This window comes from Ranitomeya variabilis, chromosome 5 (assembly GCF_051348905.1).
Source record: "Ranitomeya variabilis isolate aRanVar5 chromosome 5, aRanVar5.hap1, whole genome shotgun sequence".
Lineage (NCBI taxonomy): Eukaryota > Metazoa > Chordata > Amphibia > Anura > Dendrobatidae > Ranitomeya > Ranitomeya variabilis.
Genome location: NC_135236.1, coordinates 680,857,738 through 680,874,123, shown reverse-complemented (window position 1 = coordinate 680,874,123; position 16,386 = coordinate 680,857,738). Strand labels below are relative to the sequence as shown.

Sequence of the window (16,386 nt, the reverse complement as noted above, 5' to 3'; positions counted from 1 at the left end):
TCCTCCTGTATATATACACTGCACAGTACCACTCCTCCTGTCCTGTATATATACACTGCACAGCACCACTCCCCCTGTATATATACACTGCACAGTACCACTCCTCCTGTATATATACACTGCACAGTACCACTCCTCCTGTATATATACACTGCACAGCACCACTCCCCCTGTATATATACACTGCACAGTACCACTCCTCCTGTATATATACACTGCACAGTACCACTCCTCCTGTATATATACACTGCACAGTACCACTCCTCCTGTCCTGTATATATACACTGCACAGCACCACTCCCCCTGTATATATACACTGCACAGTACAGTACCACTCCTCCTGTATATATACACTGCACAGTACCACTCCTCCTGTCCTGTATATATACACTGCACAGCACCACTCCCCCTGTATATATACACTGCACAGCACCACTCCTCCTGTATATATACATTGCACAGTACCACTCCTCCTGTATATATACACTGCACAGTACCACTCCTCCTGTATATATACACTGCACAGTACCACTCCTCCTGTATATATACACTGCACAGTACCACTCCTCCTGTATATACACTGCACAGTACCACTCCTCCTGTATATATACACTGCACAGTACCCCTCCTGTATATATACACTGCACAGTACCACTCCTCCTGTATATATACACTGCACAGTACCACTCCTCCTGTATATATACACTGCACAGTACCACTCCTCCTGTATATATACACTGCACAGTACCACTCCTCCTGTCCTGTATATATACACTGCACAGTACCACTCCTCCTGTATATATACACTGCACAGTACCACTCCTCCTGTCCTGTATATATACACTGCACAGTACCACTACTCCTGTATATATACACTGCACAGTACCACTCCTCCTGTATATATACACTGCACAGCACCACTCCTCCTGTATATATACACTGCACAGTACCACTCCTCCTGTATATATACACTGCACAGTACCACTACTCCTGTATATATACACTGCACAGTACCACTCCTCCTGTATATATACACTGCACAGCACCACTCCTCCTGTATATATATACACTGCACAGTACCACTACTCCTGTATATATACACTGCACAGTACCACTCCTCCTGTATATATACACTGCACAGCACCACTCCTCCTGTATATATACACTGCACAGTACCACTCCTCCTGTATATATACACTGCACAGTACCACTCCTCCTGTATATATACACTGCACAGCACCACTCCTCCTGTATATATACACTGCACAGTACCACTCCTCCTGTATATATACACTGCACAGTACCACTACTCCTGTATATATACACTGCACAGTACCACTACTCCTGTATATATACACTGCACAGTACCACTCCTCCTGTATATATACACTGCACAGCACCACTCCTCCTGTATATATACACTGCACAGTACCACTCCTCCTGTATATATACACTGCACAGTACCACTCCTCCTGTCCTGTATATATACACTGCACAGTACCACTCCTCCTGTATATATACACTGCACAGTACCACTCCTCCTGTCCTGTATATATACACTGCACAGTACCACTACTCCTGTATATATACACTGCACAGTACCACTCCCCCTGTATATATACACTGCACAGCACCACTCCTCCTGTATATATACACTGCACAGTACCACTCCTCCTGTATATATACACTGCACAGTACCACTCCTCCTGTATATACACTGCACAGTACCACTCCTCCTGTATATATACACTGCACAGCACCACTCCTCCTGTATATATACACTGCACAGTACCACTCCTCCTGTATATATATACACTGCACAGCACCACTCCCCCTGTATATATACACTGCACAGTACCACTCCTCCTGTATATATACACTGCACAGTACCACTCCTCCTGTATATATACACTGCACAGCACCACTCCCCCTGTATATATACACTGCACAGTACCACTCCTCCTGTATATATACACTGCACAGTACCACTCCTCCTGTATATATACACTGCACAGTACCACTCCTCCTGTCCTGTATATATACACTGCACAGCACCACTCCCCCTGTATATATACACTGCACAGTACCACTCCTCCTGTATATATACACTGCACAGTACCACTCCTCCTGTATATATACACTGCACAGTACCACTCCTCCTGTCCTGTATATATACACTGCACAGCACCACTCCCCCTGTATATATACACTGCACAGCACCACTCCTCCTGTATATATACACTGCACAGTACCGCTCCTCCTGTATATATACACTGCACAGTACCACTCCTCCTGTATATATACACTGCACAGTACCACTCCCCCTGTATATATACACTGCACAGTACCACTGCTCCTGTATATATACACTGCACAGTACCACTCCTCCTGTCCTGTATATATACACTGCACAGTACCACTCCTCCTGTATATATACACTGCACAGTACCACTCCTCCTGTCCTGTATATATACACTGCACAGTACCACTACTCCTGTATATATACACTGCACAGTACCACTCCTCCTGTATATATACACTGCACAGCACCACTCCTCCTGTATATATACACTGCACAGTACCACTCCTCCTGTATATATACACTGCACAGTACCACTACTCCTGTATATATACACTGCACAGTACCACTCCTCCTGTATATATACACTGCACAGCACCACTCCTCCTGTATATATACACTGCACAGTACCACTACTCCTGTATATATACACTGCACAGTACCACTCCTCCTGTATATATACACTGCACAGCACCACTCCTCCTGTATATATACACTGCACAGTACCACTCCTCCTGTATATATACACTGCACAGTACCACTCCTCCTGTATATATACACTGCACAGCACCACTCCTCCTGTATATATACACTGCACAGTACCACTCCTCCTGTATATATACACTGCACAGTACAACTACTCCTGTATATATACACTGCACAGTACCACTACTCCTGTATATATACACTGCACAGTACCACTCCTCCTGTATATATACACTGCACAGCACCACTCCTCCTGTATATATACACTGCACAGTACCACTCCTCCTGTATATATACACTGCACAGTACCACTCCTCCTGTCCTGTATATATACACTGCACAGTACCACTCCTCCTGTATATATACACTGCACAGTACCACTCCTCCTGTCCTGTATATATACACTGCACAGTACCACTACTCCTGTATATATACACTGCACAGTACCACTCCCCCTGTATATATACACTGCACAGCACCACTCCTCCTGTATATATACACTGCACAGTACCACTCCTCCTGTATATATACACTGCACAGCACCACTCCTCCTGTATATATACACTGCACAGTACCACTCCTCCTGTATATATATACACTGCACAGCACCACTCCCCCTGTATATATACACTGCACAGTACCACTCCTCCTGTATATATACACTGCACAGTACCACTCCTCCTGTATATATACACTGCACAGCACCACTCCCCCTGTATATATACACTGCACAGTACCACTCCTCCTGTATATATACACTGCACAGTACCACTCCTCCTGTATATATACACTGCACAGTACCACTCCTCCTGTCCTGTATATATACACTGCACAGCACCACTCCCCCTGTATATATACACTGCACAGTACCACTCCTCCTGTATATATACACTGCACAGTACCACTCCTCCTGTATATATACACTGCACAGTACCACTCCTCCTGTATATATACACTGCACAGTACCACTCCTCCTGTATATATACACTGCACAGTACTACTCCTCCTGTCCTGTATATATACACTGCACAGTACCGCTCCTCCTGTATATATACCCTGCACAGTACCACTCCTCCTGTATATATACACTGCACAGTACCACTCCTCCTGTATATATACACTGCACAGTACCACTCCTCCTGTATATATACACTGCACAGTACTACTCCTCCTGTCCTGTATATACAGTACAGACCAACAGTTTGGACACATCTTCTCATTTCAAGATTTTTCTGTATTTTCATGACTATGAAAATTGTAAATTCACACTGAAGGCATCAAAACTATGAATTAACACATGTGGAATTATATACTTAACAAAAAAGTGTGAAACAACTGAAATTATGTCTTATATTCTAGGTTCTTCAAAGTAGCCACCTTTTGCTTTGATGACTGCTTTGCACACTCTTGGCATTCTCTTGATGAGCGTCAAGAGGTAGTCACCGGGAATGGTTTTCACTTCACAGGTGTGCCCTGTCAGGTTTAATAAGTGGGATTTCTTGCCTTATAAATAAGGTTGGGACCATCAGTTGTGTTGTGCAGAAGTCTGGTGGATACACAGCTGATAGTCCTACTGAATAGACTGTTAGGATTTGTATTATGGCAAGAAAAAAAAGCAGATAAGTAAAGAAAAACGAGTGGCCATTATTACTTTAAGAAATGAAGGTCAGTCTGTCTGAAAAATTGGGAAAACTTTGAAAGTGTCCCCAAGTGCAGTTACAAAAACCATCAAGCGCTACAAAGAAACTGGCTCACATGAGGACCACCCCAGGAAAGGAAGACCAAGAGTCACCTCTGCTTCTGAGGATAAGTTTATCCGAGTCTCCAGCCTCAGAAATCGCAGGTTAACAGCAGCTCAGATTGGAGACCAGGTCAATGCCACACAGAGTTCTAGCAGCAGACACATCTCTACAACAACTGTTAAGAGGAGACTTTGTGCAGCAGGCCTTCATGGTAAAATAGCTGCTAGGAAACCACTGCTAAGGACAGGCAACAAGCAGAAGAGACTTGTTTGGGCTAAAGAACACAAAGAATGGACATTAGACCAGTGGAAATCTGCGCTTTGGTCTGATGAGTCCAAATTTGAGATCTTTGGTTCCAACCCCCGTGTCTTTGTGCGACGCAGAAAAGGTGAACGGATGGACTCTACATGCCTGTTCCCACCGTGAAGCATGGAGGAGGAGGTGTGATGGTGTGGGGGGGCTTTGCTGGTGACACGGTTGGGGATTTATTCAAAATTGAAGGCATACTGAACCAGCATGGCTACCACAGCATCTTGCAGCGGCATGCTATTCCATCCGGTTTGCGTTTAGTTGGACCATCATTTCTTTTTCAACAGGACAATGACCCCAAACACACCTCCAGGCTGTGTAAGGGCTATTTGACCAAGAAGGAGAGTGATGGGGTGCTACGCAGATGACCTGGCCTCCACAGTCACCAGACCTGAACCCAATCGAGATGGTTTGGGGTGAGCTGGACCGCAGAGTGAAGGCAAAAGGGCCAACAAGTGCTAAGCATCTCTGGGAACTCCTTCAAGATTGTTGGAAGACCATTCCCGGTGACTACCTCTTGAAGCTCATCAAGAGAATGCCAAGAGTGTGCAAAGCAGTCATCAAAGCAAAAGGTGGCTACTGTGAAGAAACTAGAATATAAGACATAATTTCAGTTGTTTCACACTTTTTTGTTAAGTATATAATTCCACATGTGTTAATTCATAGTTTTGATGCCTTCAGTGTGAATGTACAATTTTCATAGTCATGAAAATACAGAAAAATCTTGAAATGAGAAGGTGTGTCCAAACTTTTGCTCTGTACTGTATCTCTGTATACAGGGAGCTCCCCCTAGTGGTGGCTGCAGACAGGATCTTATCATGTATCTCTTTATACAGGGAGCTCCCCCTAGTGGTGGCTGCAGACAGGATCTTATCATGTATCTCTGTATACAGGGAGCTCCCCCTAGTGGTGGCTGCAGACAGGATCTTATCATGTATCTCTGTATACAGGGAGCTCCCCCTAGTGGTGGCTGCAGACAGGATCTTATCATGTATTTCTGCACAGGGAGCTCCCCCTAGTGGTGGCTGCAGACAGGATCTTATCATGTATCTCTGTATACAGGGAGCTCTCCCTAGTGGTGACTGCAGACAGGATCTTATCATGTATCTCTGTATACAGGGAGCTCCCCCTAGTGGTGGCTGCAGACAGGATCTTATCATGTATTTCTGCACAGGGAGCTCCCCCTAGTGGTGGCTGCAGACATGATCTTATCATGTATCTCTGTATACAGGGAGCTCCCCCTAGTGGTGGCTGCAGACAGGATCTTATCATGTATCTCTGTATACAGGGAGCTCCCCCTAGTGGTGGCTGCAGACAGGATCTTATCATGTATCTCTTTATACAGGGAGCTCCCCCTAGTGGTGGCTGCAGACAGGATCTTATCAAGTATCCTTGTATACAGGGAGCTCCCCCTAGTGGTGGCTGCAGACAGGATCTTATCATGTATTTCTGCACAGGGAGCTCCCCCTAGTGGTGGCTGCAGACAGGATCTTATCATGTATCTCTGTATACAGGGAGCTCCCCCTAGTGGTGGCTGCAGACAGGATCTTATCATGTATTTCTGCACAGGGAGCTCCCCCTAGTGGTGGCTGCAGACATGATCTTATCATGTATCTCTGTATACAGGGAGCTCCCCCTAGTGGTGGCTGCAGACAGGATCTTATCATGTATCTCTGTATACAGGGAGCTCCCCCTAGTGGTGGCTGCAGACAGGATCTTATCATGTATCTCTGTATACAGTGAGCTCCCCCTAGTGGTGGCTGCAGACAGGATCTTATCAAGTATCCTTGTATACAGGGAGCTCCCCCTAGTGGTGGCTGCAGACAGGATCTTATCATGTATCTCTGTATACAGGGAGCTCCCCCTAGTGGTGGCTGCAGACAGGATATTACCATGTATCTCTTTATACAGGGAGCTCCCCCTAGTGGTGGCTGCAGACAGGATCTTATCATGTATCTCTGTATACAGGGAGCTCCCCCTAGTGGTGGCTGCAGACAGGATCTTATCACGTATCTCTGTATACAGGGGGCTCCCTCTAGTGGTGACTGCAGATAGGATCTTATCATGTATCTCTGTATACAGGGAGCTCCCCCTAGTGGTGGCTGCAGACAGGATCTTATCATGTATCTCTGTATACAGGGAGCTCCCCCTAGTGGTGGCTGCAGACAGGATGTTATCATGTATCTCTGTATACAGGGAGCTCCCTCTAGTGGTGACTGCAGATAGGATCTTATCATGTATCTCTGTATACAGGGAGCTCCCCCTAGTGGTGGCTGCAGACAGGATCTTATCATGTATCTCTGTATACAGGGAGCTCCCCCTAGTGGTGGCTGCAGACAGGATCTTATCATGTATCTCTGTATACAGTGAGCTCCCCCTAGTGGTGGCTGCAGACAGGATCTTATCAAGTATCCTTGTATACAGGGAGCTCCCCCTAGTGGTGGCTGCAGACAGGATCTTATCATGTATCTCTGTATACAGGGAGCTCCCCCTAGTGGTGGCTGCAGACAGGATATTACCATGTATCTCTTTATACAGGGAGCTCCCCCTAGTGGTGGCTGCAGACAGGATCTTATCATGTATCTCTGTATACAGGGAGCTCCCCCTAGTGGTGGCTGCAGACAGGATCTTATCACGTATCTCTGTATACAGGGGGCTCCCTCTAGTGGTGACTGCAGATAGGATCTTATCATGTATCTCTGTATACAGGGAGCTCCCCCTAGTGGTGGCTGCAGACAGGATCTTATCATGTATCTCTGTATACAGGGAGCTCCCCCTAGTGGTGGCTGCAGACAGGATGTTATCATGTATCTCTGTATACAGGGAGCTCCCTCTAGTGGTGACTGCAGATAGGATCTTATCATGTATCTCTGTATACAGGGAGCTCCCCCTAGTGGTGGCTGCAGACAGGATCTTATCATGTATCTCTGTATACATGGAGCTCCCCCTAGTGGTGGCTGCAGACAGGATCTTATCATGTATCTCTGTATACAGGGAGCTCCCCCTAGTGGTGGCTGCAGACAGAATCTTATCATGTATCTCTGTATACAGGGAGCTCCCCCTAGTGGTGGCTGCAGACAGGATCTTATCATGTATACAGGGAGCTCCCCCTAGTGGTGGCTGCAGACAGGCTCTTATCATGTATCTCTGTATACAGGGAGCTCCCCCTAGTGGTGACTGCAGACAGGATCTTATCATGTATCTCTGTATACAGGGAGCTCCCCCTAGTGGTGACTGCAGACAGGATCTTATCATGTATCAATGTATACACACAGCTCCCCCTAGTGGTGGCTGCAGACAGGACCTTATCATGTATCTCTGTATACAGGGAGCTCCCCCTAGTGGTGACTGCAGACAGGATCTTATCATGTATCTCTGTATACAGGGAGCTCCCCCTAGTGGTGGCTGCACACAGGATCTTATGTGTTTCTGTATACAGGGAGTTTTCACTATGAATGGGTTAAATAGCTCTTGGTTTCTGTCTAACGCTTTCTGGTCGGCTTCATTTATGAGACGGTAAGTTCCCCATTCGTTTCATGCTTTCTATTCTGGATCGAGAGTCACAGTTTTACTTCCTTTTTGTAAACTCCGACCTTTGACTGATCCTGTTTTTTTTTCATAATGTGAACTATGAATGCAGCTCTGGATGTGACTGAAGTATATAACTGCACAAGAGACTTTGGCATCAATAGTGAGTCCTCTGCAGACAAGGGTCATGCTCTCGGTGCCATCAGTAGCGGTCGCAGTGATTATTCGCGGGGTCATGCAGAGTTTTCGCTGTTCTCTATCAGTACAGAATCCAGGACAAAGCTCAAGTCCTGACCAATGAAATGTTCCCCATTCACTCCTATAACAAAACCACCTGCAGCGTCCCTTGTTATTGCTCTCTGTTATCAGCCATTTCTGCCAGGAGAATGCTAGTACTCAATCTGTTGTGTGGCTATATCCATGTTGCAGAATTGTGAATGCAGCTTTGGATGTGACCGGAGTACAAGTAAGAGCAGCAATCTACTGAGCATTAATTATATGGAATGTTTCTAGAGTTTGTAGTTGAGAAATATAAATATATATATATAAATATAATTTTTTTTAACCTCTTTTGTACATTAGGAAACCGTAATTGAGATGTCCTGAGTGCGCAGATCTGACTGGATCGCTGCTTGGATTGAAAACTACAAAGAAGATTCTGTGGATCTCTGAGGTCTGATTGGTTCGAGACAGGATTCAACACCAACTACTGGTCCATTTAGGTACTGCAGGTGATGCTGTGAGATCTCTGTCTAGTCTTCTTTCCTCCTAGGGTCCACACTCACACACAGGTTATGGGAGGTTCTGTTAGATAACTACTCATTCCACAGAAAGACAGCCTGAAATGGCTGATAACAGAAAGCAAAGCCGGCTGTGAGTCCTCTGCTGTTACTTCCCCATCACTCACTGTCAGATAGAGGAAGCGTCTCCTCCTCGCCTGCCCGGGGGCAGACACAGAACCCGACCATTCGTGTGCAAACCTGGCATGTGCTGACTCAGCCGGTCTGGCGCTAAATCCCTGGTGTCAGCCCCAGTATCGCACTGAGGGGTCCGCGCTGGGCACGGTAGGACGCTGCCCGTGTGTCTGTGCCCTCCTGACGGGGTGGTGCGCGCTCCGAGTGTTACCAGGGGCTTCTCCGGGCTCTGCCTGCACCGTGCCAAAGAAACTGGAGGAACTTGTGAGTACAAGCTATTACTCCCTGTTATCAGCCATTACTGGGGGGGGACTGTAGGACAAGAGACTACAATCTATTACTCTCAAAAATGCAAATATATATATATATATTAAAAAAGGAAAAAAATAGTTAATGTTGTACACTGTGTTGTGTTTAGGGTTGTTGTGGGGTGAATGTGGTGGTGTAAGGGGGGGCTGTAAGGTAAGGCAGTGGGACCAGTAGGGTTTTGTTGTGTTTGCGGTGTTGTATAATATTTGGTTTAGTGTAATGTGTTTATAGTGTATATATTGTATATAATATTGTATATAGGACGGTGTGGATGTAGTTGGGGTTGTATATAGTAGTATGAATGAGGCTGGGCCGGGGGTCTTACATGATTTTATACTATTTATTATATTTTATGCTATTTATTATTTATTATTTTACGGGGGTATTCATGTAGTTAGAGTTATTTTGCTTTTCCTTTATTTTATTAGAATTTTTCTTTCCTGTCCATGATTTGTAGATCATGAATTTTCTCCATTTTGTTTCCATTTCTGGTTTATTTCTTTGTGATTTGTTTTGGGTTTTTTTGTCGTCTGATTAGAGTTATGTTCTTATATTTTGTTCTGTTGTGTTTTATTTTGTAATGTATCATAGTTGTGTCACGTGAAGTACTTTTATTTACACTGTGTGCAGAATTATAAGGCAAGTTGTATTTTAGAGGATTATTTTGATTATGTCCTCAATCAACCCAAAAGACTCATAAATATCAAAGCTTAATATTTTTAGAAGTTGGAGTGGTTTTTTTTTTAGATTTGGCTATCTGAGGAGGATATCTGTTTGTGCAGGTGACTATTACTGTGCAGAATTATTAGGCAACTTAATAAAAACCAAATATATTCCCATCTCACTTGTTTATTTTCACCAGGTAAACCAATACAACTGCACAAAATTTAGAAATAAACATTTCTGACATGCAAAAACAAAACCCCCAAAAAATGAGTGCCCAATACAGCCCCCTTTCTTTATGATGACACTCGGAAGCCTCCATCCATAGATTCTGTCAGTTGTTGATCTGTTTGCGATGAACATTGGTGCAGCGGCCACCACAGCCTCCAGACACTGCTCCGAGAGGTGGACTGTTCCCTCCCTGTAGATCTCACATTTTATGAGGGACCACAGGTTCTCTATGGGGTTCAGATCAGGTGAACAAGGGGGCCAGGTCATTATTTTTTCTTCTTTGAGACCTTTACTGGCCAGCCACGCTGTGGAGTAGTTGGAGGCATGTGATGGAGCATTGTCCTGCATGAAAATCATGTTTTTCTTGAACGATACCGACTTCTTCCTGTACCACAGCGTGAAGAAGTTGTCTTCCAGAAACTGGCAGTGGGTCTGCACATGGTGTAATAAAAGACCTACAATCTATTACTCTCTGTTATCAGCCGTTACTCCCCCGACCCTTCCTCCATGAGCTCGGCAGACCGTGTTCTCTATGAGCAGTGTAAGAGACGCGGTTCCGGACCCCTCACCATTTGCCCAGCCCAGTCTCACGTGACGGTGGGATGGATTCCTGACCATCGGGTTCGGCCCCTGACGATGTGACGTCGGTGGGGCCCTGTGGCGGTGGGCGAGCAGACTATGGCGGACTGTCTGTGTATATAACGCACCTGTTCTTTCTCCTCGTCTCTGCAGCTGTGACATAGAGATGTTTCTGTCTTGGATCCTCCTCCTCTTCTTGCTGCGCCATGGCCGCTGCTTGCCTCTCTTGGAGGAGAGGGACGCTCTTCTGGAGCAGGAGGATGCCCGCAGAGTCGGAGGCGACATCGTCCTGGACGAAAGAGAAGTTCAGGCCAATAAAAACCTAATGGAGATAAAGGAGGCAGAAATGACTCAAGCCCTAAAAAGCGGCATCTTCCCTCCCAGCATGCATTTCTTCAATGCCCGGGGGCACATCCAGCAGAGCAAAGTGTTCAGTATTCTCCGAGAGATGCCCAAAGGTGAGCAGTGGTGTTACATGTGGTGTCTGGTATTCGTAGCGGCAGTACCGGGCCCAACCATGCAGTAGTGAGGCGCTGTGCTGGTATCACATGGCGGCTGCTCATCTGGTGCATTTCCCCTTATTCTGCCACCCACAGGGGGCGCTCTGCACTTACATGACTTTGCCATCTTGAGTGTGGATTGGTTGGTGAGAAACGCCTCGTATCTGCCGGACTGTTACATCTGCTTCACCAGCACCGGAGACGTCAGATTCATGTTCTCCAAGCCGGCGCCGGTGGGGAAGCTGCAGCTCGGCTGCTCCGGATGGGTCCTGCTCGAGGCCTACAGAAAGAAGCTGGGAGACGTGACGGAGTTCGATAGTAGGTCAGTGATGGGGAATCAGGGTCGTGACTGCACGTATATGGGGGATGGGGAATTATGGGGGTGGTCTCAGGACGGGTCCAATAATGGAGCGCCCGCTGCAGGGTCTCACCATTCACTTCCATGTGAAATGGAGTCACAATAACATCTGACCTCACGGAGGAAAATGCAGCTGGTATATGGGGCAGTGCTGCAGGTATATGGGGGCAGTGCGGTGGATATATGGGGTGGTGTGGCTGGAATATGGAACAGTGCAGCGGGTATATGGGAGCAGTGTGGAGGGTATATGGGGACGGAGCGGCAGGTATGTATATGGGGCAGTGTGGTGGGTATACGGGGGCAGTGCGGCAGGTATATGGGGCAGTGCAGAGGGTAAACGAGGCAGTGCGGCGAGTTTATGGGGGCAGTGCAGTGGATATACGGGGGCAGTGCGACGGGTATATGTGGTGATGCAGCAGGTATATGGGGGTAGTGCGGCGGATATGAGGGCAAGTGCGGCAGGGATATGTGGTGACGCAGCGAGTATATGGAGGCAGTGCTGCAGGTATATGGGATGGTGCAGCGGGTACATGCGATAGTGCTGCATGTATATGGGATGGTACAGCGTGTACATGTGGCAGTGCTCCAGGTATAGGGATGGTGCAGCGGATACATGCAGCAGTGCTGCAGGTATATGGTACGTGCAGTAGGTACATGCGGCATTGCTGCAGGTACAGTGGGTACGGAAAGTATTCAGACCCCTTTAAATGTTTCACTCTTTGCTTCATTGCAGCCATTTGGTACATTCAAAAAAGTTCATTTTTTCTCATTACTGTGCACTCTGCACCCCATCTTGACTGAAAAAAACAGAAATGTAGAAATTTTTGCAATTTAAAAAGAAACTAAAATATCGCATCATCAGACACTCATAATTAATTAAGTCACATGCTGTCCATCTCCTTGTGATCCTCCTTGAGATGGTTCTACTCCTTCATTGGAGTCCAGCTGTGTGTAATTAAACTGATCGGACTTGATTCGGAGAGGCGCACACCTGTCTATATAAGAACTCACAGCTCACAGTGCATGTCAGACCAAATGAGAATCATGAGGTCAAAGGAACTGGCCAAGGAGCTCAGAGACAGAATTGTGGCAAGGCACAGACCTGGCCAAGGTTACAACAGAATTTCTGCAGTACTCAAGGCTCCTAAAAGCCTCCATAATCCTTAAATGGAAGATGTTTAGGACCACCAGAAGTCTTCCTAGACCTGGCCGTCCAGCCAAACTGAGCAATCGTGGGAGAAGAGCCTTGGTGAGAGAGGTAAAGAAGAACCCCAAGTTCACTGTGGCTGAGCTCCAGAGATGCAGTAGGGAGATGGGAGAAAGTTCCACAAAGTCAACTATCACTGCAGCCTCCACCAGTCAGGCCTTTATGTCAGAGTGGCCCGACGGAAGCCTCTCCTCAGTGCAAGACATATGAAAGCCGCATAGAGTTTGCTAAAAAACACATGAAGGACTCCCAGACTATGAGAAATAAGATTCTCTGGTCTGATGAGATGAAGATAGACCTTTTTGGTGATAATTCTAAGCGGTATGTGTGGAGAAAACCAGGCACTGCTCATCACCTGCCCAATACAATCCCCACAGTGAAGCATGGTGGTGGCAGCATCATGCTATGGGGGTGTTTTTCAGCTGCATGGACAGGACGACTGGTTGTCATTGAAGGAAACATGAATGCGGCCAAGTACAGAGATATCCTGGATGAAAACCTCTTCCAGAGTGCTCTGGACCTCAGACTTGGCCAAAGGTTCACCTTCCAACAAGACAATGACCCTAAGCACACAGCTAAAATAACTAAGGAGCGGCTTCAGAACAACTCTGTGACCATTCTTGACCGGCCCAGCCAGAGCCCTGACCTAAACCTAACAGAGCATCTCTGGAGAGACCTGAAAATGGCGTCCACCAACGTTCACCATCCAACCTGACGGAACTGGAGAGGATCTGCGAGGAAGAATGGCCGAGGATCCCCAAATCCAGGGGTGAAAAACTTGTTACATCATTCCCAAGAAGACTCATGACTGTACTAGCTCACAGGGGCTTCTACTCAATACTGAGCAAAGGGACTGAAGACTTAGGACCACGGGATAGTTCAGATTTTCTTTTCTAATAAATTTGCAAAAATTTCTACGTTTCTGGTTTTTTTTCAGTGAAGATGTGGTGCAGAGTGCACATTAACGAGAAAAATAAACTTTATTGAATTTACCAAATGGCTGCAATGAAACAAAGAGTGAAAAATGTAAAGTGGTCTGAATACTTTCCGCACCCACTGTATATGGGGCGTACATTCAGTGGGTACATGGGGCGCACATCGGCGATGCTGCAGGTACAGGAGCTTCTCATAAAATTAGAATATCATCAAAAAGTTAATTTATTTCAGTTCTTCAATACAAAAAGTAAAACTCATATTCTATAGAGTCATTACACACACAGTGATCTATATCACGTGTTTATTTCTGTTAATGTTGATGATTATGGCTTACAACCAATGAAAACCCGAAAGTCATTATCTCAGTAAGTTGGAATAATTAACAAAAAACTCCTGTAAAGGCTCCTAAGCATTTATAAAGGTCCCTTAGTCTGTTTCAGTAGCTCCACAATCATGGGGAAGACTGCTGACCTGACAGATGTCCAGAAGGCGTCACTGACACACTCCACAAGGAGGGGAAGCCACAAAAGGTCATTGCTAAAGAAGCCATTCAGAAATTTGGGGGAGATGCACAAGGAGTGGACTGCTGCTGGAGGCATTGCTTCACCACACACAGACGTCTCCAGGACATGGGCTACAAGTGTCACATTCCTTGTGTCCGGCCACTCGTGACCAATAGACAACGCCAGAAGCGTCTTACCTGGGCCAAGGAGAACAAGAACTGGACTGTTGTCAGTGGTCAAAGGTGTTGTTTTCAGATGAAAGTAAATTTTGCATTTTATTTGGATATCAAGGTCCCGGAGTGTGGAGGAAGAGTGGAGAGGCCACAATCCGAGCTGCTGGAGGTCTAGTGTGAAGTCTCCACAATCAGTGATGGTTTGGGGAGCCATGTCATCTGCTGGTGTAGGTCCACTATGTTTTATCAGGATCAAAGTCGGCGCAGCCGTCTACCAGGAAATTTTAGAGCACTTCATGCTTCCCTCTGCCGACAAGCTTTATGGAGATAGAAATGTCATTCTCCAGCAGGACTTGGCCCCTGTCCACACTGACAAAAGTACCAATACCTGGTGTAAAAACAACAGTATCACTGGGCTTGATTGACAGCAAACTCGCCTGACTTTAATCCCATAGAGAATCTATGGAGTATTGTCAAGAGGAAGATGAGACACCAGACCCAACAATGCAGATGAGCTGAAGGCTGCAATCAAAGCAACCTGGGCTTCCATAACCCCCCAGCAGTGCTACAGGCTGATCCCTCCATGCCACGCCGCATTGATGCAGTAATTGATGCAAAAGGAGCCCGACCAAGTATTGAGTGCATTTACTGAACATACATTTCAGTAGGGAACATTTCAGATTTTACAATCATTTTTCCAGCTGGTGTTATAAAGTATTCTAATTTACTGAGATAATGACTTTTGGGTTTTCATTGGCTGTAAGCCATAATCATCAACATTAACAGAAATAAACACGTAAAATAGATCACTCTGTGAGTAATGACTCTATAGAATATTTGAGTTTCACTTTTTGTATTGAAGAACTGAAATAAATTCACTTTTTGTTGATATTCTAATTTTGTGAGAAGCTCCTGTATATGGTGCGTACATGCAACGGTGCTGCAGCTATATGGGGTGCACATGCGGCGGTGCTGCAGGTATATGGTGCGTACATGCAGCGGTGCTGCAGGCACATGGGGTGCACATGTGGTGCTGCAGGTATATGGGGTGCACATGCGGTGGTGCTGCAGGCATATGGGGTGCACATGTGGTGGTACTGCAGGTATATTGGGTGCACATGCGGAGGTGCTGCAGGTATATGGGGTGCACATGCGGTGATGCTGCACGCATATGGGGTGCACATGCGGCGGTGCTGCAGGTATATGGGGTGCACATGCGGCGGTGCTGCAGGTATATGGGGTGCACATGCGACAGTGCTGCAGGTATATGGAGTGCACATGCGGTGGTGCTGCAGGTATATTGGGTGCACATGCGACAGTGCTGCAGGTATGAGGTGCACATGCGGTGGTGCTGTAGGTATATGGGGTGCACATGCGGCGGTGCTGCAGGTATATGGGGTGCACATGCGACAGTGCTGCAGGCATATGGGGTGCACATGCGGCGGTGCTGTAGGTATATGGGGTGCACATGCGGCGGTGCTGCAGGTATATGGGGTGCACATGCGACAGTGCTGCAGGCATATGGGGTGCACATGCGGTGGTGCTGCAGGTATGAGGTGCACATGCGGTGGTGCTGTAGGTATATGGGGTGCACATGCGGCGGTGCTGCAGGTATATTGGGTGCACATGCGACAGTGCTGCAGGTATGG

General features: G+C 46.5%; 1 protein-coding gene across 5 annotated transcripts in view; it reads left to right on the top strand.

Moving 5' to 3' along the window:
• The window catches only part of ADA2 (adenosine deaminase 2), a 31,884-nt gene that overhangs the window by 11,612 nt on the left and 3,886 nt on the right, over positions 1-16,386 (top strand). The window contains exons 1-4 of one of the 5 annotated variants that reach the window (XM_077267081.1): positions 8,482-8,527; positions 8,947-9,086; positions 11,214-11,518; positions 11,657-11,882. In XM_077267081.1, the coding sequence (XP_077123196.1) occupies positions 11,227-11,518; positions 11,657-11,882 (518 nt within the window). In that variant the 5' untranslated portion in view covers positions 8,482-8,527; positions 8,947-9,086; positions 11,214-11,226. Of the gene's footprint in view, positions 1-8,481; positions 8,528-8,720; positions 8,831-8,946; positions 9,096-9,134; positions 9,543-11,213; positions 11,519-11,656; positions 11,883-16,386 lie in introns of those variants that run through there. The other 4 variants (XM_077267080.1, XM_077267079.1, XM_077267083.1 and 1 more) reach the window with 4 other exon arrangements.